This window comes from Orcinus orca, chromosome 14 (genome assembly GCF_937001465.1).
Source record: "Orcinus orca chromosome 14, mOrcOrc1.1, whole genome shotgun sequence".
Lineage (NCBI taxonomy): Eukaryota > Metazoa > Chordata > Mammalia > Artiodactyla > Delphinidae > Orcinus > Orcinus orca.
Genome location: NC_064572.1, coordinates 27,023,257 through 27,048,022, shown reverse-complemented (window position 1 = coordinate 27,048,022; position 24,766 = coordinate 27,023,257). Strand labels below are relative to the sequence as shown.

At 35.1% G+C, this 24,766-nt stretch overlaps 1 protein-coding gene across 11 annotated transcripts in view; it reads left to right on the top strand.

Moving 5' to 3' along the window:
• The window catches only part of RUFY2 (RUN and FYVE domain containing 2), a 74,891-nt gene that overhangs the window by 2,068 nt on the left and 48,057 nt on the right, over positions 1–24,766 (top strand). For 5 of the 11 annotated variants that reach the window (XR_007471391.1, XM_049697185.1, XM_049697184.1 and 2 more), the window contains exons 3-13: positions 3,839–3,956; positions 9,000–9,101; positions 10,789–10,912; positions 11,106–11,167; positions 12,225–12,290; positions 15,188–15,257; positions 17,249–17,350; positions 17,454–17,570; positions 18,416–18,583; positions 20,557–20,654; positions 23,081–23,200. Coding sequence is in view for 10 of the 11 variants with exons in the window: in XM_049697185.1 (XP_049553142.1) it covers positions 3,839–3,956; positions 9,000–9,101; positions 10,789–10,912; positions 11,106–11,167; positions 12,225–12,290; positions 15,188–15,257; positions 17,249–17,350; positions 17,454–17,570; positions 18,416–18,583; positions 20,557–20,654; positions 23,081–23,200 (1,147 nt within the window). In the remaining variant the exon portion in view is untranslated. Of the gene's footprint in view, positions 1–3,016; positions 3,087–3,838; positions 3,957–8,999; positions 9,102–10,788; positions 10,913–11,105; positions 11,168–12,224; positions 12,291–15,187; positions 15,258–17,248; positions 17,351–17,453; positions 17,571–18,415; positions 18,584–20,556; positions 20,655–21,409; positions 23,201–24,766 lie in introns of those variants that run through there. The other 6 variants (XM_049697186.1, XM_049697180.1, XM_049697188.1 and 3 more) reach the window with 6 other exon arrangements.

Here is a 24,766-nt window from a genome sequence, read left to right as displayed (position 1 = left end):
TAAAAAACCAACTATAGAACCTCCCCCCTCTCATCTTAAATATCCTTGAAAATGTGATTTTTTTTGAGGCCATAATTACTGTTACTTTAAAAATACTGGGTGGGTTGGTTTTAGGAGAAAATACCCTACTACTTTATGTTTTCTAATGGGTGGTCTTCAGAAAATCCTTAGTTGTTACTGTTTTGTAAAAATGTATTTGTATACTCTTTTGTTTTAAAAAAACAAATTATTTATTTATTTGGCTGCATCGGGTCTTAGTTGCAGCATGCCGGCTCTTTGTTGCGGCACATAGGCTTCTCTAGTTGCGGCGCGCGGGCTCCAGAACACTCAGGCTCAGTAGTCGCGGCACGCCGGCTTAGTTGCCCTGTGGCATGTGGGATCTTAGCTCCCTGACCAGGGATTGAGCCCACGTCCCCTGCATTGGAAGGTGGATTCTTAACCACTAGACAACCAGGGAAGTCCCTGTAAAAAGTGTATTTGATTTAAAAATGTTTTCAACATACTCTGAGCTGATTTCCATTTTCTAGGACAACTATAGAGTTATATAGAAAATCTTAAGCTTGGTGATTCTGGTATGAACTATAATTACTAGTTTGAGCTCTCTTGAATAAATACATTAAAATAGTTGATTGTTGAAATACGAACCTCCTTAGTGCATGGAAACATATCTAGAAAAATTGTCTTCTGGACTGGGTTATTGTAGAAATGTGAGTGCTCCCTGAAAATGATGATAACTGGATATTGTATTCATCTATACATTTCACATTGAATTATTTTTATGTGTTTGTATTATATTACTGTTCTTTTACTTATAGTAACTACTTTGATCTCTGGTTCATATGATCAGAGCTGTGTAGAGGGCTATGTAAGAGATGTGTACTAAGGTGACTATTAAAAAAGAAGAGAAGCTTGCTTTTATGTTGTTATACCAGAAGCCTGGGTAAGTTGGAAAGTTCTTTTTTTAAAAAAATTTTAATTGAAATATAGTTGATTTACAATATTGTGTTAGTTTCAGGTGTACAGCAAAGTGATTCAGTTTTATATATATATTATATATATGTATATTTTATATATCTATATTCTTCTTTAGATTCTTTTCCATTATAGGTTATTACAAGATATTGAGTATAGTTCCCTGTGCTATACAGTAGGTCCTTATTGCTTATCTATTTTATGTATAGTACTGTGTATATTTTAACCCCAAACTCCTAATTTATCCCCCCCTCCTTTCCCCTTTGGTAACCATAAATTTGTTTTCTATGTCTCTGAGTCTATTTCCCTTTTGTAAGTAAGTTCATTTGTATAATTTTCTTAGATTCCACATAAAAGTGATATCATATGATACTTGTCTTTCTCTGACTGACTACTTCACTTATTATGATGATTTCTAGGTCCATCCGTGTTGCTGCAAATGGTATTATTCCATTCTTTTTTATGGCTAATATTCCATTGTGTATATATACCACATCTTCTTTATCCATTCATCTGCTGATGCACACTTAGGGGGAGTTTCTGGCTATGGCACATGAGAGTAGGGGTAAATGTGAAAAGCAAAAGAGGAGATTTACCTAAACATGGTTTTAATAAAATGTACTTTAAACTGAGAAGGAGCCTTGGCATCGAAATTTGAGAAACCCTATATGTGATGTTATTAATGTATTCATTTTTAAATTAAAATTTGTTTATATTTATTCAGATATAATTGACATATAACGTATTAGTTTAATGGGTACAACACGATTCAGTATTTTTATATATTGTGAAATGATCACCACAATAAACCCAGTTAACATCCATTACCACACATAGTTACAAGATTTTTTTTCTTGTGATGAGAACTTTTAAGATTTACTCTTAGCAGCTTTCAGATATACAATACAATCTACAATACAGTAACTGTAGTCATTATGTACATTACGTCCCCAGGACTTCTTTTATAACTAGAAGTTTGTACCTTTTGACCATCTTTACCCATTTCATCTATTCCCACCCTCCAACCCTGGCAACCAGCAATCTGGAACGTGTATCTATGAGTTTGGTTTTGTTGTTTTTGTTTCTTCAGATTCCACTTTTTCTTTAATTAGAGTTAAAATAATTTTAAAAATTATATATAATAGTGAAATATGTTCTTTTTGTACATGAATCAAACAACATAGAAGCACATGGAGCAAAAACATAATTTCCCTTCATTCTCTTCCATTCATCTCTCTAAAGGAATCTTTGTCACTCTTCCAGCTCTTTTCTGTTTTTCTTTCTTTCTTTTTTAAATTGAATTACAGGTGATTTTTTCTTTTACTCTAAATAAAATCATGCTGTATTATTCTGTGACTTTCTTTTTTTCCCTATTTAAAAAAAGAAAAACTTAATGGTATGGTTTGGAGATTTTGCCATTTACATAGAGTCTTTATCACATTTTTAATGGCTGTAAAATATTTCATAGTATATGTATACCATGACTTATTTAACTACTTTCCTCTTAATGTACACTTAGGTGTTTCCAGTTTTTTATCATTAAAATTATGCTGTAAGGACATCTTTGGATATATATGTTTGTACACACGTGCTAAGATTTCTTTAGGATTCTTAGGAGTAGAATTATTGGGTCAAAGGATAGAGGCAACTGATGTCTGTAAAGCCTTCACTGATTAATCAAACAACAGTGAATGTGTTTGTTTCCCCACATTTTTGCCTACTCTTGATATTCTCAGTCTCTGAATACTTCTTTTAATACATCAGGAAGTCAACAGTCTTATCTCAGGCCTTGAGTTTTAATTTGCTTTTTGAAAAACTTCCTTTTTATTAAAAAAAAAATAGCAGTGACATAGGTCTTTATTTTCCCCCAGACTGCTGAAATGGAATTGCCAAATGATGGCCACGATAGTTACGTTTTAGACTCTTTTCTGAATATATTTTCCTTTACTTCCCAAAATATCATGAGGCATATCCTAACAGTCAAATGCCTATCTTGATCAACCATTATAAAGCTACTTTGTGCTGATTGATTTTTCTCCCCCAGGGAAAATTGCCTATCTTGCTGGCTTTTGGGTGGTGCATATGATAGGCACACTGGATCTACAGGAGATCTGGTCAGTATTAGAAGGAAACATAGTGATTTCATGGTTTTATATTACCCGAATCTCACATTCAAATAAAAGGAAAAGTAAAGTCACAATTTTTTGTGTTTAAAAGTAAAATAACTATTTGTCCTTGGTTTATTGAATAAACTGGTAAAGATCAGCCTGCTAGGGCCACCAGTCTTATTTTTGTACTGGTAAAGAATGAGCCTATGGGACTTCCCTGGTAGTCCAGTGGTTAAGAATTGGTCTTGCAATGCAGGGGACGCCGGTTCAATCCGTGGTTGGGGAGCTAAGATCCCACGTGCCGCAGGGAAACTAAGCCCATGCACTGCAACTGCTGAGCCTGCACACCACAACTAGAGAGCCCGTGTGCTCTGGAGCCCTCACGCCACCAACTACAGAGCCCATGCACTGCAACTACTGAGCCTGTGCGCCACAGCTATCGAGAAGCCTGCACAAAATAAAATAAACATCTATTAAAAAAAGAAAGTTAAAAAAAAAAAGAATGAGCCTAGTTGTTCTTCTACTTTAATTACCTACTTGCATATTTCTGATATGGAAAAATGACCAAGGTGCATATTTCTGATAGGGAGAATATCAGAATCAACAGGCTTCTGATCAACAGGGCTGTGTAGTGATAAGAGAGGAAAGGTTTGTGAATAATTGTATGTTAAGTTAGAAATGTTGAAACTAAGTATTTAACATGAGGTTACTACAGTTTTGTAAGTTGAAGTTACATGCATTATATTTTCTTTTTAAAGTAAGAAAATCATTTTTGAGTTATAACAAAACTATATGGGGCCCTTTGGAACTGGTGGAGAAGCTGTACCCAGAAGCAGAGGAAATAGGAGCTAGTGTCCGGGATTTACCTGGTCTTAAGTAAGTAATCTTATTACTTGTTCCTCCTTCACCGTAGAAGTATATTTACTGTTCCTTAAAAGTACTTCACAGTCTAGTTTATTATCTTCTCGCAGCCTTATGTAACCTTCTTGCATTCTCTTCTAATAAAATTCTGTTTATTCTTTATGGCTCAGCTCAAATTTCATTTCCTTTATGAAATTTTTCTTAGCCCCTTCAATAAGAATTAAGTGCTGTTTCTTTTATACTGCTATCATTATAGTCACTCTTATATCACTTACTTAAATTCTGCATTGTATTGCAGGAAATAGGCAAGTTCTTTTAAGATAGGATGTATCAATCACTCATTTCCGTTTCCTGAGTATTAAGCTGGTTTGCAGTAGTAGGCAGTTGTACTATTTGAAGACTGATTTAAGCTAAATCCAGGGCAAAGGCTCAGGAGATTTGAGTTCTCTGATAAGCCATTTATGTACCACAGGACTTGTGCAAATTACTTTTTTTTATTCTTAAAATTGGGATCTGTATTGTCATCTGCCTGTTTGACTAGATGAAGGTGCAGCTGGCCCTCGATATCTGTGGGTTTTGCATCTGCAGATACAACCAACTTTGGATCAAAAATATTCAAAAAAATTTTTTTCAGAAGGTTTCAAAAAGCAAAACTTGAATTTGCCACACCCTGGCAACTATTTACATAGTATTTACTTTATATTAGGTATTATAAGTAATCTAGAGATGATTTAAAGTATATGGGAGGATGCGCATAGGTTATATGCAAAATACTATGCCATTTTATATAAGGGGCTTGAGTATCCATGGATTTTGGTATCTGAGGGGGTCCTGGAACCAGTCCCCCACAAATACTGAGGAAAAACTGTATATGAAATGTCCTAAAATCTGAATGTTCTAGCTAGTGACTCATGAGTGTTGAAAATTTTTTGCAGGTGTTTTGCTGTTAAGGCTAAGGTTTTATGTTCTTCAGGGTGTGATTAAGATAGAAGAGCTTACTTTAGTTTATCTTAATTCTTGTGAATGAGATAACTTTTTTTTTTATGCTTACCATTTTTTGTCAGATTATCAGTTTGCTTTCTCTTAGCTTTACAATTTAGGGTTTTGTATGTTATAGGGAATATGGTAGTGTTTTCTGTTATCACAACATCCAAATTTGCAAATTGTACTTAATTGAGTGATAAAAGTAAATAGCTATTCATTGAGTACTGTATCAGGGTAACAGGATAATTGTTTTACATGACTTATCTCATTTAGCGCTTAAATCAACCTTAGGGTAGAGATTATTATCGTGATAATTGTATAGATGTGAAAAGTAAAGATCAAAGAAGTTACAGTTAACAAGTGGCAGAGCCAGGATTTAAACCCAGTTTTTAGAATTAAATAGCAAGTGATGTTCACATTTCATATTTCTTACAATGGTATATAAGGTGTAGCAATTTTTAACAAAGAGAGGAAAAGGGGAATTTAACTCTCAAAAAGAGAAATATAAGATTTGGCTTCATTTTAATATGAAGATACATGTTCATATTGTTTTTTAAAAGCCATACAATAAATAAAATAAAATGCTAAGCCATAAGAAAGTTGTTAGCTGTTTGAAGTGAAGATTAAGTTTCCTCCCACATTACCTGCTAAAATGTTCTCCGCATAAGAAAACATAAAAGTGTGAATGATGTATTTCTCTTTAAAAAAGTCGTACATGTTCTGTAAAACTTGGTTTTATTTTTACTAAATGATAAGAATTTGGATAAGAGAGATATGAGATTAAATTTTTTTTAGCAAGAGAACAAATCCACACTTTTATTTATTTACTTTTCAATAAGTTTAAATCCTTGAGGGGTATAGCATCACACCGATTCTGTGTCCTATGACCTTAGCAGGAAGGTTGCTTCAGAATTTGGTGCAAACCATGCCACTGTTACCATGAGCACAGGTTACCTTTCCCTAGATGGCTGGTTTTGTTCAGTTTGCCACAAGGAGTTACTGTGTTGTTTTTTGCTTTGTACACATCACATCTCTTGCCTAGATAGAATTAGTTTTCATCTTGAGCACAAATGCCTTCAGTTTTTTTTTTACATCTTTATTAGAGTATAAATGCTTTACAATGTTGTGTTAGTGTCTGCTGTACAACAAAGTGAATCAGCTATATGTATACATATATCCACATATCCCCTCCCTCTTGAGCTTCCCTCCTACCCTCCTCCCTATCCCACCACTCTTGGTGGTCACAAAGCATCCAGCTGATCTCCCTGTGCTATGCAGCAGCTTCCCACTAGCCATCCATTTTACATTTGGGAGTGTATATATGTCAGTGGTACTCTTTCACTTTGTCCCAGCTTCCCCTTCCCCTCCGTGCCCTCAAGTCTGTTCTCTACATCTGCATCTTTATTCCTGCCCTGCCACTAGGTTCATCCATACTGCTTTTTAAAATTCCATATACATGCATTAGCATTCGGTGTTTGTTTTTCTCTTTCTGACTTACTTCACTCTGTATGACAAATTCTAGGTCCATCCACCTCACTACAAAAACTCAATTTCGCTCCTTTTTATGGCTGAGTAATATTCCATTGTCTATATGTGCCACATCTTCTTTATCCATTCATCTGTCAATGGACATTTAGGTTGCTTCCATGTCCTGGCTGTTGTAAATAGTGCTGCAGTGAACATTGTGGTACATGACTCTTTGAATTCTGGTTTTCTCAGGGTATATGCCCAATAGTGGGATTGCTGGGTCGTATGGTAGTTCTATGTTTAGTTTTTTAAGGAACCTTCATACTGTTCTCCATAGTGGCTGTAGCAATTTACATTCCCACCAACAGTGCAAGAGGGTTCCCTTTTCTCCACACCCTCTCCAGCATTTATTGTTTGTAGATTTTTTGATGATGACCATTCTGACCTGTGTGAGGTAGTACCTCATTATGGTTTTGATTTGCATTTCTCTCCTGATCAGTGATGTTGAGCATCTTTTCATGTATTTGCTGGCCATCTGTATATCTTCTTTGGAGAAATGTCTAGTTAGGTCTTCTGCCCATTTTTGGATTGGGTTGTTTGTTTTTTGTGATATTGAGCTGCGTGAGCTGCTTGTATATTTTGGAGATTAATCCTTTGTCAGTTACTTTGTTTGCAAATATTTTGTCCCATTCTGAGGGTTGTCTTTTCATCTTGTTTATGGTTTCCTTTGCTGTCTAAAAGCTTTTAAGTTTCATTAGGTCCCATTTATTTATTTTTGTTTTTATTTCCCTTACTCTAGGAGGTGGGTCAAAAAGGATCTTGCTGTGATGTATGTCACAGAGTGTTCTGCCTATGTTTTCCTCTAAGAGTTTGATAGTGTCTGGCCTTACATTTAGTTCTTTAATCCATTTTGAGTTTATTTTTGCGTATGGTGTGTTCCAATTTCATTCTTTTACATGTATCTATCCGTTTTTACCAGCACCACTTATTGAAGAGGCTGTCCTTTCTCCATTGTACATTCTTCCCTCCTTTGTCAAAGATAAGGTAACCATATGTGCGTGGGTTTATCTCTGGGCTTTCTATCCTATTCCATTGATCTATATTTCTGTTTTTGTGCCAGTACCATACTGTCTTGATTACTGTAGCTTTGTAGTATAGTCTGAAGTCAGGGAGCTTGATTCCTCCAGCTCCATTTTTCTTTCTCAAGATTGCTTTGGCTATTCGGGGTCTTTTGTGTTTCCATACAAGTTGTAAAATTTTTTGTTCTAGTTCTGTGAAAAATGCCATTGGTAATTTGATAGGGATTGCATTGAACCTGTAGATTGCTTTGGGTGGTATAGTCATTTTCACAATATTGATTCTTCCAATCTAGCAGAATGGTATATCTCTCCATCTGTTTATGTTATCTTTGTTTTCTTTCATCAGTGTTTTATAGTTTTCTGAGTACAGGTCTTTTGCCTCCTTAGGTAGGTTTATTCCTAGGTATTTTATTCTCTTATTGTTTCCATAATTTCTCTTTCTGATCTTTCGTTGTTAACCATAAGATCATCTCAATAGATGCAGAAAAAGCTTCTGACAGAATTCAACACCCATTTATGATAAAAACTCTCCAGAAAGCGGGCATAGACGGAACCTACCTCAACATAATAAAAACCATATACGACAAACCCACAGTAAACATCATTCTCAGTGGTGAAAAGCTGAAAGCATTTCCTCTAAGATCAGTAACAAGACAAGGATGTCCACTCTCACCACTATTATTCAATGTAGTATTGGAAGTCCTAGCCACAGCAATCAGAGAAGGAAAAGATATAAAAGGAATACAAATGGAAAAGAAGAAGTAAAACTGTCACTGTTTGCTGATGACATGATACTATACATAGAAAATCCTAAAGATGCCACCAGAAAACTACTAGAACTAATCAACGTATTTGGTAAGGTTGCAGGATACCTTCAGTTTTAAGAAGAGCTGTGTACTCCCTCTGTCCCAGAGACACCGCTTATAGCCAGCAAAAATGGCCTGGTCCACAGCCTTTCAGACAAATTTGTTGTTTTAAAAGTTCTGTTCCCATCAGGCCTCCACGTTAAAGAGGAGATTTAATGTTTTAAACGACAACTGGATAAAAGAAACATTTGAAAAATAGCAAGCAGTGATTCTTTCTAATTAATTAGCATCTAGATACCTTCTTAGCTTTGTCATGATTTTTAAAATTCAGATATAATATCAGTTATTTTTTGAGAGCATTATATTGCCTTTATTGATGCATTTTGCATAATCATATTTAGAGGGCTAAGCCTATTCTGATAAAATATTTCTTGTGGAATTATCCTCACTATTTAGAGAGTCATTTTTTCCAAGACATAAAATGGTACCTAGATGTCCTGTAGGCGCAGATTTATCTTAGAGACTTAAAAAGCTCCCAGGGATTGGTTTGCATGCTCAAAGAGCTGACTTGAAACTAAGTCAGCTTGAAACTCTAGAAACTAAGATAAAACCATGATAAATTGCTTTTTTCTCTATTAATGTGTACTTCAACAAAGATAGAAGATGTAGTCTATAATATTTGGGCTGGGGCTCTTTTCTGACTGTTGGGTTTTGCTTTTCAGGACCCCCCTGGGTCGTGCAAGAGCGTGGCTTCGATTAGCCCTCATGCAAAAAAAAATGGCTGACTACCTGCGTTGCTTAATTATTCAAAGGGATCTCTTGAGGTACTACCATTAAATCATGTTCATTTTCATTTTTTATTTCACTTATATCCTGTTTCCCAAAAATGGTTGAAGATATAGTATGAAAGGATATGTAAAATACATTACGATGGCATAAAATAAAAGGAGGAGCAAAATGAGATAGAGAAGCATAGTGGAGACATAACATGGAAACTAGCCTAAAAAATGAATACTGTAAGATTTTTATTGGCTGACAAGGTGGAAATTTATATGTCGTATTTCTAAGTTTTAATTTTTTCCTAAATTAGTTAATTCTATGAATAAAAATTTGTATTGGAATTTGAGGCTTTAATTCAGGAGGTTTCTTTTTAGATCTTGAATGTCCAAACTACTGGTTTGATTGTATTGTGGGCGCTTTTTAAACTGTCAGTTTAAATTGAAGGCCAAATGTTTAAGACAGACTTTCAAAGCAAGGATATCAGTTCTCAAAGGGAGTGGGCCCATGGCAGCCCCTCTCTTCGCCCTTGTTCTCTTAGAGTGCCTCTGTGATATTTTGGAGAATCTGGTCTTTTTTTTTTTTAATGTTTTCTTCTTTTAAATTTATTTTTAGTTTTGGCTCCATCGGGTCTTTGTTGTGGAATGAAGGATCTTTTTTATTGCGGTGCTAAGGCTATTCAGTGCGGGCTTCTTTCTAGTTGTGGCGTGTGGGTTTTCTCTCTGTAGTTATGGCACGTGGGCTCTGTAGTTGTGGTGTGCAGGCTCCAGAGCACGTGGGCTGTGTAGTTTGCAGCACGTGGGCTCTCTAGTTGAGGCACACGGGCTTAGTAGTTGTGGCTTGTGGGCTTAGTTGCCCCTTGGCACGTGGGATCTTAGTTCCCCAACCAGGGATCAAACCCTCATCCCCTGTACTGGAAGGTGGATTCTTTACCACTGGACCACCAGGGAAGTCCCTGGTCGTTTTTTATTTTACTTGTGACTCCAGTTGTACATCTTGGTTTTCCCATTTGTTAAATGAGAATGACCATGCTTTAAACGCCTTCAATTTCTCAACGATATTCTGAAGGTTAATTAAGGTGATTAAGTAATATACATGGGACTTCTTGAGGAAGGCATGAGACAGTGATAAATAGTTTTCTGAGTATTAGTTGTCAAGTCTTAGTTTTTAGGCTGTCCTATTTCTTTCACAAGTCTCTTGTTTGAACATTTTTTGGGATCTAGATATCCATAAATATCTTTAATGCTTATCTATTAAGAGCACTTGCAATAGATATACCAAATGCATTGACTAGAAAATGGACTTGAAATGTTTCTTATGTTCATTTCCCCACATTAGTCTTTATCCTAAGCGTCTTAATAAGTCCTGGGATGAAAATTCAACTGTACTAAAAAGTATCGTAATCAGATCAGCAGCAGTCACTGTATCTTTTGAGAGTCACAAACATTCCAGGGCTCAATGCTGCTCCCTTTTTTTTTTTAAATCTCTGTTTGCTTCTCTTTTCTCTCTCTCAAAATTCCTTTTCCTCTTTTATCTCCTTCAGTCCGTTTCTTTTACGTTTTCTTTATAGACATTTAAATCTCAAAAATTTTAAGTTATTTGCATATAGAAAGGCTAATTTCAAGTTACCTAATTTATATTGGTTCCATTCTTGTAATACGGTATTGAGATTTTAAAACTTAGTTTTCAAAATAAATTTGTAATGTAAGATTTTTATTATTTTAATTTTCACAGTGAATTCTATGAGTATCATGCACTAATGATGGAAGAAGAAGGAGCAGTAATTGTTGGGCTGCTGGTTGGCCTGAATGTGATAGACGCTAATCTGTGTGTAAAGGGAGAGGATTTAGACTCACAAGTAAGTGAGAATGACTAGTGCCAAATGCAGAGTGTTTTCAGTTTGTACTGTTCCTCTTTGATCCAGGTATTACTCTAAGTTGTAAACAGTGCTGTTAAACACTAGAAAAAAATTAGGGATGAAAGTCAGTTGTATGTTAAAGGTACTTCTAGAATTTCCACCCTCTAAATAAGAATAACTTTATTTACTTTAGGTTGGAGTGATTGATTTTTCCATGTATTTAAAGAATGAAGAAGATATTGGAAATAAAGAAAGGTATGATTTTCATAAGTTATTTCACATGTTGTATTTTATATGTAGCTCTTTACAGATCAGTATGAGGTCCATCTATTTGCAATGTGGTTTTTATTTCCTTTTTTTCTGTGTAGTTCCTGCTTTGTTTTGTTTTCACTTCCATTTACTAGGTTTACAAAGCAAAAATCACTTAGAAGGAGGTTTTAATCTGAAGTATGACTTCTGGTCATACCAGTAGTTCAGAGACCCATTTTCTTTTTTCTTTCTTTATTTTTTGGTTGTTCTGCATGTCTTATGGGATTTTAGTTCCCCGACCAGGGATCGAACCTGGGCCTTTGTTACTGAGAGCATGGAGTCCTAACCACTGGACTGCCAGGGAATTCCCCGGAGACCCATTTTAATAGTCAGCTCTGTTTCTGTGATAAAAAGAAATGAAAGCTTATTATTCATAAGCTTACAAATGCTGGTTTATTTTAAGACATAACGGTAATCATTTCACAATATTAAATGTATCATATTAACATGTTGTACCCCTTAAATTTACACAATGTTATATGTCAAATATATTTCTTAAAAAAATAAATGGGGCTTCCCTGGTGGCACAGTGGTTGAGAGTCCGCCTGCCGATGCAGGGGACACGGGTTCGTGCCCCGGTCCGGGAAGATCCCACATGCCGCGGAGCGGCTAGGCCCGTGAGCCATGGCCGCTGAGCCTGCGCGTCTGGAGCCTGTGCTCCACAGCGGGAGAGGCCACAACAGTGAGAGGCCCGCGTACCGCAAAAAAAAAAAATTAATGAATTAAATAAATAAATGCAAAAGTATTTAAAAACGTACTAATGGTATTGTTTAATATTAGCAAGTAATTTATTTAACAAAAGTTATAGTTATTTAGTACACAGCTTGCTGCTATATGATTATAAAGATTCTTGGATTTTATTTTAAAGGCAAGATAACGTTGTTTTACCATTATGGTTTAACACAATTTTAGATAATTTAGATCTTTTATGGGGTTTTTTTTTTTTGGTCACCCAGTAAATACCTTTCCAGTTAGCACAAAGCTGCTTTTTCCCCTCCTCTAGGAATGTTCAAATTGCTGCCATATTAGACCAGAAGAATTATGTTGAAGAATTAAATAGACAACTGAAGTAAGTATTATGGACACATGGATACTTAGTACATTTTGGATGTTGTCTTAGGTTTTTTTTTTCCCCCCCTTCAGGTCATCTTAACCCTATTCCTTTTTTCTAAGCATCTTTGAAAAGGGGTTGAGGGGATAGAGAGTGAATGGAAATTGAGAATACAGAGAATTATTGGAAATAACTGATTTTCAGCAGAAAATGAGAGTCATATTTTTAAATAGAATCTTCAGAGACATTTAAAAATAGAATTTCAGACTTATTCCTCTACCCTTGAGAAAAAAAGGCTAGATAGGGTGAAAGTTTATATCATTTTGGTGGTTCAAAAATTCATTTTTCCGGGCTTCCCTGGTGGCGCAGTGGTTGAGAGTCCGCCTGCCGATGCAGGGGACACGGGTTCGTGCCCTGGTCTGGGAAGATCCCACATGCCACGGAGCGGCTGGGCCCGTGAGCCATGGCCGCTGAGCCTGTGCGTCCGGAGCCTGTGCTCCGCAATGGGAGAGGCCACAACAGTGAGAGGCCCACACATCGCAAAAAAAAAAAAAAAAAATTCATTTTTCCTACTTCAAAGGACTTCACGTGTCAGTGTGACTGTCATCTTCCATGGTGGAAGTTTTCTCCTTCCAATGTCACCTGGTCATTGAAGCTGTTAGTGAATACTCTATATGGGAAGAATTTCTGAGATCTTGTGTGTAAAATAGTATAGTATAGTTCTGTCTAGTAGAAATATAATGTGAGTCACAAAGGTAATTTAAAATATCTAGTAACCACATTAAAAAAATAAACATGAAATATGAGATATTTTATATATTTTGTTGTACTGTTTTCAAAATTCAATGTGCATTTTACACTTACAGCACATTTCAATTCAGAGAAGCCACATGTGGCTTATGGCTGCCATACCAGATAGCACAGGTATAGTGAATAATATTTACTACATTGTTAGAAACAGACTGTTCTCATTAACTAAGATGAATAATTCAAAAATGGCTATCTCTGGGTGATATTATGAATAATTTTAAAATTTCTTTATACTTTTATGTATTTTCTGAGTTTCACTCAATAAACATGCATTACAATCCGAAAATACAGTTAAACATTTTCCCATTTTAGAAAAAGAAACTAATAAGTTGTAACTCTTACTTTCTCTCTGAAGTTGGAGAGAGAAGAAAGATCTTATATCAGTGTCTTTTCTTTTTTCATCATGGAGTTTTAATAATTGATATAGGAAATATATGCATATATATATGTATTTTGTAATTTGTATTTCTGAGATTGTATATCTGAATGCAACCTTGTACTGCTTATTTATTTACTTTTAAATTTTTACTCACTATTTGGGAATAGGTAATATATTCACATAGTTCGAACTTCAAAAGGAACATAAAATGAAAAATTTCCCTCTTCCCTGATCTCCAACCATCTGGTTTCCCTCTTTGGGAGTAATTAATACACTAGGTTCTTGTGTATGCCTCCAGAGATACATAAGGTAGCATACTTTTTACACTAGTCTGTACTTTACTATTCTTACTCAACTGTTTATCTTTAGAGTTTATTTCATTCAGTTCAGAAGAGCTTTCTCATTCCCTTTTCAATTATGTGTATTATTCAGTTACAGCAATATTGGTACCTTACTTTTGTATATTTTATGTATTAATTTTTTTATTGTTTGTCTCTTTAGAAAGTAGTTCTTGTACATTTAGAATATTTCAAAAGTATAGAAAATAGAAAAAATAGAACTCACTTATTATCCTTCACTTAAAGAAAAAAACTGTTGAGGGTTTATTGTTTTTAAAAGTGCTTTTTGATTATTATCTTACTGATTCTCACATAAAAGTAGGGCACATATCATTGTCTGATTTTATAGATAAGGAAACTGAAGCTCAGAAAGGTTTTACAACTTTGAAGGTGACACAGTTACAAAGTAGAAAAGCAGGGACTATAAACTTGGTCTTCCATCTCCTAGTCCTGTACTTATTACATATCACCATCAGGATACCCTTGTGCTGTTTGTGAAAAATTCAAGTTGTTTACCTAAGAATGATTGTATTTTAAAAATGATTTAATATGAGTAGAAAAACATTTTTCTTGTTTCATCAGTTAAACTAATATGCCATTACTTATTTCTTAGGCTAGTGTAAAATTTGTTGAATCTATTATAGATTTTACTGCAACGTATACAGCATATTTCATTTTATTAGAGAAAGTTTGAGATGGTAGAATCAAGCAGGCCTTGAAAAATGACTCAGTAAAATGTACAATAATGTCCAATCTTGATCGATTTAAGTAAAAATGCACAGAACAAATTTGTTCATATACTGTAACCTGACTTTTGACTCTATCCTTGAAAGACGGGTGATTGCTTAGCTGCAGGCTGATTGGATACCTGATGCTGGGTGTCTCATATTCACATTTCCCAAACCATGGGTGAGTTTGGAGGTCTTTAAGTTATTATGAAAGTGGAGAGGGTGAACAGATGGAGCTTGTGTTGAAGACCACTATTTACAAGCTTCATTAAGCCACTTAATTATAAAGTGGACATTTAAAATTCATCCTAAATTTAAAATAATTTTGAATTTAGTTTTAACAATATTTAGTAATCTTTGTGTGGAATTTTAATTCCTAAATGTTATAAGTTAAATGTAAGAAGGACCCTAAGAAGACAGCAAAATATAATGAGCAGCACCAAATGGAATTTTAATGGAAAATTTTATTCTTTTGCTACAGATTTTATTGCTCTGTTAGTCAGATCAAGTTCTCCAACTTAATGAAATTTCCCAAAATCAAAAATTCAGACAGGGCAGTTGGTGCATGTCAGTCAACATGATGAGTCCAGGATAACATACTTTTTCTTGCCTTTGTGAGTTTGTGTGATTCTGAATGAGTTTTTTCTTTATTAATTTCAGCAGCACAGTCAGCAGTCTCCATTCAAGAGTTGACTCTTTAGAAAAGTCAAATACTAAGCTGATTGAAGAGGTATTGTCACCTAGCCATGGATAATTGCCTTTCATGGACCTAGTATTGGTGATCCTTTTCCATTTTAAGTATGAATGCATTAAGCGTGCACACACACAAAAACACATTTTCATCATTATGATGGAATACTTATAGTGTAGTTGTAATTGATGATCATAAGTTCTAAAGAAACCATGTATTCTCCGGCAAATTCTTAGGTGAATCTGTGAATTGTTTGAGATACTCAGCTTCTAGAAATGAGCCCTAAAGACGAAATGCATACAACTCTTCTATAAATAAGCCATGAGTCTCATTTTTTAATCTGGATGACCTGTACCACCTATAGTTAGGAATTACCATTAAAATGATCCTGTCCTTCGTGTTCTCCTATTCAGATTACTTTTCCTTACAAGCATCAGTCCATGATCATGTACGCCCTTTCTCCACACTCCCATGTGTAAAACTCATCCCATGTGCTCTGGTTTCCTGCATTGTCGAAGTAGTTGTCTGGTGGTTGCAGAACCAGAAATTTACCCCAGCTCTCTTTTTTTAAAAAATTTTTTTAAAAACTTCAAAAAAAATATTTTGGCCATGCCGCACAGCTTGTGGGATCTCAGTTCCCCAGCCAGGGATCGAACCTGGGCCACAGCCGTGACAGTGCCAAATCCTAACCTCTAGGCCACCAGGGAACTCCCTCAGATCTCTTTTTAATACTATTTATAAAGTTGCTTTTGAGATAAGTTGTGTTTTTTTTGTTTTGTTTTTTTTTAATCTATCTAACCATAGAATTATTGCTTTCCGGACTTCCTTGGTGGCTCATTGGTTAAGAATCTGCCTGCCATGCAGGGGACACGGGGTCAAGCCCTGGTCCAGGAAAATCCCACATGCCACGGAGCAACTAAGCCCATGCGCCACAACTACTGAGCCTGTGCTCTAGAGCCCATGAGCCTAGAGCCCGTCCTCTGCATCAAGAGAAGCCACAGCAGTGAGAAGCCCGCGCACCGCAACAAAGAGTAGCCCCCACTCGCTGCAACTAGAGGAAGCCCGCACAGCAATGAAGACCCAATGCAGCCAAAAATAAATAATAAAAATTAAATAAATAAATAAATTAAAAAGAATTATTGCTTTCCATTTTCAGAATTATTTAGGCTAGAGGAAGATATCTGTTATTAGTGCTATGAACCCTACTTTACATGTTAATTAAAATTCATATTTCTTTTAGAATTGGCTTAATTTTCCCAAACCAGGAAGCACATGACTGTTTGCATGACTGCATTTTCATTTTGATAGTTTAGGACCATTTGATAGTTTGATAGATTGGGACCATTAGAGAGAGCTCCTCACTAGTTTGTGCCTCTTGACCATAATAGGCGCACTGTGAAGTTCGAGTTGCCTTTCTGACCAAGTGTTCAGAAATTTATTTGCAAGCCAACATTGGGGAGTAGTTCCTGCTTTCCTTTCCTAGAATCCCTCTTTTCATTCTAGGCTTCAGAGCCAAGTCACTTAGTCATTCATATTTAACTCTGAGGGTGAGAGCTCTCTCATATTTGTGATCGTCAGTCACTCAGCATGCCCAGATTTCACAAGGGTGTCCTATTTGATTATCATGAATGTCTGTGTTACATTTTCAATAATAGCAGAACTTCCCTTATAGATGTTTTTGCCTTTACACAAGTCTTTACAGTCTTACTGTTTACCATATAATTCTTCATAAGCTTACTCATGCACTTTGTATTCAGGACATATTATAAATCAGATAAGCAATATGTTTCTACTAACATACGATTTGACAGGTTAACAAAAGAAAATAGAAATAAGAGTATAATTCCTTTAATTGGTATCTTGGGATAATAGGAGCACATTTTTCTTATGAAAATTTCTGTAGATGTGAGAGATATTTTACAAGTTTTCGAATTTTATTTTCTATTGTTATAGTCATGAACATAACCTGTAAAGCAAGTATAAATACAGATGTTTAAAATCTTTTTTTCTTGCCCCTGTTTTATTTTTAGTTAGCAATAGCAAAGAATAATATCATTAAACTCCAAGAAGAAAATCATCAATTACGAAGTGAAAATAAATTGATTTTAATGAAAACACAGCAGCACCTAGAAGTAAGTATAGATTGATTTTGGAGACTTTTGCATAGACTGGATATATCTGTGCTGTATTAATAGTAGTGATTATAGAATTAAAAGTTTTATGTTTTCTTCCTAGGTTACCAAAGTAGATGTGGAAACTGAGCTTCAAACATATAAGCATTCTAGGCAGGGGCTAGATGAAATGTACAATGAAGCCAGAAGGCAGCTTCGAGATGAATCTCAGTTAAGACAAGTAGGTTACATTACAGTTACGTTAGAAAAAATGATAGTTTACCCTTAAGCACCACCTAAAATCACTATCAGCCTTATCTTCCTTGGTGTAGGATAGCAATCTGATCCCCTTAGTCCCTTCAAATTCTTTAAAATCCCATTGTGTCAGTGTTTTTTAAACAGTGTTTTTAAACTATGTTACAGTCTGTGTTTGTGAAATGAGTATATTGTGACCAGCATTACAAAAAATAGAATAGAATGATGTATTCAGATACCAATATTCAAATAGTAAAGTCATATTTAAAATTAACTTATTTTTTAACCTTTCTAAATTATGAAATACTGACAGAAAAATACAAATATGTAGCTTGATGGATAATAACATAAATACCTGTGTAACCAACCCAGGTCAAGAAGAGAGTATTGCCAGCCTTTCCATCCCTTTTGCTTTTTGTCTTTAATGTTAGGATCCTTCTGATGTAAAATTCTTGAAGAGAAGAAATTAAAACTGTTTGTGAAATGGGATTTTTGATTTATCTTTGGCCTTTACTGATATGGACTACTTCATTTCTTTGTTTAAGGAAAATTAATACTGAGTTTATGAGGCATAAGAATACATAATTCTCTAGCCATTAAAATAGTGATAATTAATACAATGTGGAAAATGCTTTCATTTAACAAAACGTGCATTTGAAAATGTTTAGAATGTTCTTATAGGGCCTAGTTGATTCCCTATAGTGGGGCTTATAACTCAAAAGGAGTAGTCTGCATAATAAATAGTAACTGTTTTTTGTTGTCATTAATTGTTGTGTATCTGACTTTGACATCCTGAAGCAGTGTGTGAATTGAGGCTGTATTGAATTGCAGGATGTGGAGAATGAGCTCGCGGTACAAGTTAGTATGAAACATGAGATTGAACTTGCCATGAAGTTGTTGGAGAAAGATATCCATGAGAAACAAGATACTCTGATAGGCCTTCGACAACAACTAGAGGAAGTTAAAGCAATTAACATAGAGATGTATCAAAAGTTGCAGGTAAGGAATGTTCTTAAATTCTTGGAACTTCTTGTTATATAAATTGAAAATGAGGGACTTCCCTGGTGGTCTAGTGGTAAAGAATCCACCTTCCAATGCAGGGGATGCGGTTCCGTCCCTGGTCGGGGACTAGGTTCCCACATGCAGTGGGGCAGCTAAGCCCTCGCGCCACAAATACTGGACTTAACGCGCCTCAACTAGAGAGCCTGCATGCCGCAAACTACAGAGCCCATGCGCCCTGGAGCCTGCGCATCACAGCTAGAGAAGAGAAAACCTGTACCCCACAACTAGAGAGAAGCCCATGCGCTGCAACGAAAGATCCCGTGTGCCGCAACGAAAGATCCCGTGTGCCACAACTAAGACCTGATGCAGCCAAAAAATAAATAAATAAAAAATAAATTGAAAATGAATGTTTGTATGAAAGATTCGGTTTTTAAGAGATGAGCGTTTTTTTTTTTTTTTTTTTTTGCGGTACGCGGGCCTCCCACTGCTGTGGCCTCTCCCGTTGTGGAGCACAGGCTCTGGACGCGCAGGCTCAGCGGCCATGGCTCACGGGCCCAGCCGCTCCGTGGCATGTGGGATCCTCCCGGACCGGGGCACAAACCTGCGTCCCCCGCACCGGCAGGCGGACCCCCAACCACTGCGCCACCGGGGAAGCCCTATGAGCCCATTTTAATTGTGCCATGTCTGTAGTAAAAACCAGTGACCTCCTAAATGGAAGCTGAAGAAATGTAGCAATGTCAAAGAACAAACGAAAAAATTACCTGAGTTTGTTTCTTAATGCTGACAGATTAACAGATGAAGCTTAAATCTTTTGGGAAAATTCAGTCAAAATGTGCAAGACATTTTTGTAAACTTCTTTACACAGTATAGTCCTAAGAGATTTAATTTTGATTGAAATGCTTTACTGTAATTGTTACAAATTTTCTAATAAAGTGACATTGCTGTTAAGTAGACTTGTTGCCAAAAGCCCTTTACAATTTAATTTGAAAAAATAGCATATTTTACACGAGTTTATTCTGTCATCTTCTGGAAATATTGAAGGTTGAGGTTTTTTTTCCTTTATTACTTTTTTTTTTTTTTTGACCTTGCTGCACAGCTTGTGGGAGCTTAGTTTCCCGACCAGGACTGAACCAGCACCCTCGGCAGTGAAAGCTCAGAGTCTTAACTACTGGACCACCAGGGAATTCTCCCTTTATTACATTTTAAATGAAGACTAGTTGTAGTAGTACTGCTTTATATCTAGGAGTATTTTAGTTTATTTTTAATTTATTTTTTATTGAAGTATAGTTGATTTACAATGTTGTGTTGATTTCTGCTGTATAGCAAAGTAACTCAGTTATACACACATATACATTCTTTTTTATATTTTTTTCATTATGGTTTATCCCAGGATATTGAACATAGTTCCCTGTGCTATACAGTAGGACCTTGTTGTTTATCCATTCTGTATGTTACATGTTGCATCTACTAACCCCAAACTCCCAGTCTATCCCTCCCCCACTCCCCCTCCCCCTCGGCAGCAACAGGTCTGTTCTCTGTATGTGAGTCTGTTTTTGTCTCGTAGATAGTTTCATTTGTGTCATATTTTATATGCCACATATAAGCGATATAATATGGTATTTCTCTTTCTCTTTCTGACTTACTTCACTTAGTATGATAATCTCTGGTTGCATCCATGTTGCTGCAAATGGCATTCTTTCTTTTTTATGGCTGAGTAGTATTCCATTGTATATATGTACCACATATTCCTTATCCATTCATCTGTTGATGGACATTTAGGTTGTTTCCATGTCTTGGCTATTGTGAATAGTGCTGCTATGAACATAGGGGTGCATCTAGGAGTATTTTAATCAACAAATAAACTCTGCTCATTTCAAAGTAACAATCCCATAGCAAAATGATATACAAAGCTTATAGATATTCAGGTTTAAAAATCAAAACCACTGTAGCTTTTATGTTTTTCTACATAGGGTTCTGAAGCTGATTTGAAAGAAAAAAATGAAATAATTGCCCGACTAGAAGAAAAAACCAATAAAATTACTGCAGCCATGAGGCAGCTGGAACAAAGGTACAGCATTTCCAGTCTTAGTTTCTTTTTTCCTTTCTTTACCCCCCTTTTCTTTATTCAACTCTGACACCTGCCACAAAGACCATTAGGAAAATTTAGATTAGGAATTTTTTTTAAAGCCCAGCAGAATTTTGCCTTTTTTGTTTTGGTTGTTGCATGGAATCAAGTTGCTTTATATTAGCCTGATTCATTTGAACTTGCCATTTTGTAGATTTTTTAGAAAGGCCTAATATCGGCAGTTTCATTTGGTTCAATGTATTACATAAAACAAATACACAAACAAAAACCTCGAAAAAGTGAAAAACGAACAAAATCCATGGTGGAATTATCCCTGATTGATTTCCATGCATATTGATTGTCATATCCCTTGTCATTCACCATCCCTTTATGTGAAATCAAGCTTTCTGAGTTGGCAGTTTAGTTGTGTTTCTTTGAGCTAGGACCCTCAGCCTAACCCAGGAAATAATTTTGTTTAAATTGAATTGTTTTATATTGGCATTTTTCACTTTTATTGTTGGAAAGTGTAATGTATTTCCATTGACCTGTCATGTTGGTGTCAACATATGTCTTATCATTGCTTTCTTTGAATCTACTTATGAAAAACATAACTATTAATGCTTTATTGACATGAATATTCTTTTATTGACATCCTCTTTCTTCTTTTTTCTTTTTTGTTTTCTTTATCCCCATTTTTACATTTTGGACATCTTTATTACCTTTTTCTGTTTTTGATTTCTGTCCATTCCATTATGAAGTGACAATGATTTGTTAACTCAAACTAGAACAATTGCAATGTCATTGGTGAAATGTGCCAGCAGTGACACTCAGGACCAGTACAAGCTGGTCAAAGATATATCTTTCTGAAAACCACTTGTATTCAAACAGACTAAAAGAGAACCAACAATTTTATAATATATTAAATTGAAAAAGAATTTATGCTATTATGTATTGTGAAAGGGTATTAGGAACCCTGTACACTTATTGATCAGCTGCTGTGGTAATACACTGCCATAAAGCAGAGTGGGTGCACTTGGATTTCCAAAAATTCCTCATACCTTGTGCACAAGGGCTTATTTGAGTATTGACCCTTTGAAGGTCAGAATTTTCGAATGCAGTTTTATCTTTTTAGCTACTTTTTGATGGAAAATATAAAAATTGTTTAATAATAAGTTAATCTTTGGTTTCACAATGTGTTGGCACAGACTTTTTTCCCCATTGGCCCACTCTTTGCCTACTAGCTCCTTTACTGATTTTTTACTATGTTTTAAAATAGTTTATAACCCAGATTGGCCATCATCTTATGCTTTAGCTCCTTGATTTTCCAGTTCCCCTTAGCCCTCTTCTGTGATAGCACAACTTCAAGGCCTACCTCACTCTGACTTTTATTTTCATTTCTGTACCCTTAGAGAAAAGCTTGGGTCTCCCATCTCTCCATCTTAATATTTTAAATTTAAATTTAGAGATAACTTGAATGTTACACTTAACTCTCTTTTTTTGGAAGTGGCCTTTATACTTTTGAAATGTGTGAGGGTTGCGCCATTGGCATGGTTTTAAGGAAGAAAAGAAGAGGTAATTTTTTTGGTTAGTTGAATAGAAATTTCTCTTTTGATCCCCTACAAGGACTTAATGTCCCTTGAATACTTGGGAGATGTTTTCTTATAAAAGTAGTGACGTTAAATCTAAGAAATCCTAGATGGCCATAGGAGGCAGGGAGTGGAGCTAAGCACAGGGAGAAGCAATGACTTACAAATAAAAGCAGAAAAAAAGAAATACACATTTTAAGCTAATTTTAAAAATTCAGTGATGAGGAACAAAAATGATCTCTAGAGAATGTTGCCAACTAGTAATAAATTCTTTTGAATCTTAAAACACATATACACACACACAAAAAACATTGGCATAATTTAGTAAATGTATAAAGATTCTATAGGGAGGACTTGGCTGTTATTTGAAGTAATTGCAGGTCTTTGCTCTTGGCCTTGTAGCACACTTGATTCCTAGCATACACATCCTAGCATAATATATAACAATGTGGCTTCTTCACCTAGTGTAGACATAAGTACTATACTTTCATGGTTTTGTAAAAAGGCAGTAACACACGTATTATACTTTGAAAGTTAACACATTATGCTTTACATAAGTGGTAAAGGCTATATTGCTTTGCATTGTTAATTATGAACAAGAAATAAAGCACATTTGAAGATAGTATTCTGGGTATATTATGTGTTATATTGAAAAAAAAATCACAAAACAATTTCTAGACATTGTGTGGCTCTTTCACGTTTGAGTTTGTGAGTTTTCCCCCAAACTTTGTTTTCATTTAGAAATGTTTCTATTTCCCCATTTTTCTTTTATTTGTCTTCTTCACCCTTTTACACCCTAGTTCTAGCCTCAGTTTTACCCAAAGTTGATTTGAATTACACCAGATTGCAGCAAGCAGAGAAGGCGCAAATGGACACTGAAGATGAGGACAAGAAATATCTACAAGAATGCCAGAGTAAATTCGACAGTCTGCAGAAACAAATCTCCCAAAAGGAGAAACAGCTGTGAGTATATTTGGAAATAAATACTTGTATTAACATAATTTCCCCCTCTTACCCCCCCCCATTTTTTTGCACATAATGGTAGACAACCTATATTTTTATTTATTTAATGATGCTGGCTAGGTTGTGGAGTTCTCCTTCCAAAAAAAAAAAGAAAAAAAACCTAGAAAGCATAATTGTGATAAAACTTATGTTTTTGCTCCCTTTATTGTTTATAGAGTACTTTCAACTGTCTTGCTGTCTTCTTGCTCAAGGAGACTTTTATTCTTTTTGCTGTTGTTCAGCATTAATCTGACGGCCATTATGTTTCTAGATACTGAGTATAATAGGCCTTTGTAACTCAAAGGAGCTTATGTTATGAAAGAAAGTGATATTTTCTGAAAACATTTTTATTAGTACTTCATATGATAGATCTATATATTACCAGCTACGAAAGATGTCAGTATATGTCACTGAGTTGAAAAAAGTAAGTTACAGACAGTATGCTAAGTATTATCCCATTTTTTATAAAATTAAAACTGTGTATGTGTGTATTTACATATACATAGAAAAGAGTTTAACGAATACAGATTCTGGAAAATGGTTATCTCAGGGGAGTGATGGTAAATTGACGGGTATTTTACTTTTTACTTTATAAACATCAGTATTTTTTCCCCAATAAATATGTACCACTTTGTTATTAAAGAAAACAGCAAAACAACAATAGAAAATAAAGAGTTATATATTGGGTTGGCCAAAAAATTCATTCGTGTTTTTCCATAAGATGTTCCAGAAAACCCCGAACGAACTTTTTGGCCAACCCAATATTATGTTTAACAGATCATTAACAAGATCACATACCATGTATGATGTGTAACTTGCTAAGCTACCTTTAAATCCATTGAGGTGTTTTTAAGTTCTTTTCTATTCTTGATGATTTTCTGTCTAGTAGTTCTATCAGTTATCAAGAGAGTATTTGTTGAACTATCCCAACTATAATTGTGGATATGTATATTTCTACTTTTAGTTCTATCAGTTTTTGCTTCTTGTATTCTGAGTTCTGTTGTTTGGTGCCTACACATTTAGGATTGCTGTGTCTTCTTGGTGAATTGACCTTTTTATCATTATATAATGTGCCTTTTGTCTCTGGTAGTTTTATTTGCTCTGAAGTCTATTTTATCTCATATTAACATAGCCACTCCTGCTTTCTTCTGATTAATGTTTTCATGTAGTAAACAAAAGATTAATGTTTACATTTTCTGTCTTTTTAATTTCAGCCTAATGTGTATCATTATATTTGAAGTAAGTTTCCTATAGTGCATGTTTTTTATCCATTCTGCCAATCTCTCTTTTAAGGATGTATTTAGCCTATTTACATTTAGTATAATTGTTGATATGTTAGAGCTTAAATCTGCTGTTTTGTGTATTTTCATTCCTCCATTCGATTTTTCGTGTCTTCTCATGGGTTACTTGAACATTATTTAGAATTCCCTTTTGATTTATCTATAGTATTTTTTAGTGTATCTCTTTGTATAGATTTTTTAAAGTGTTTACTCTGGACATTGTACCATATATCTGCAACTTTTCACC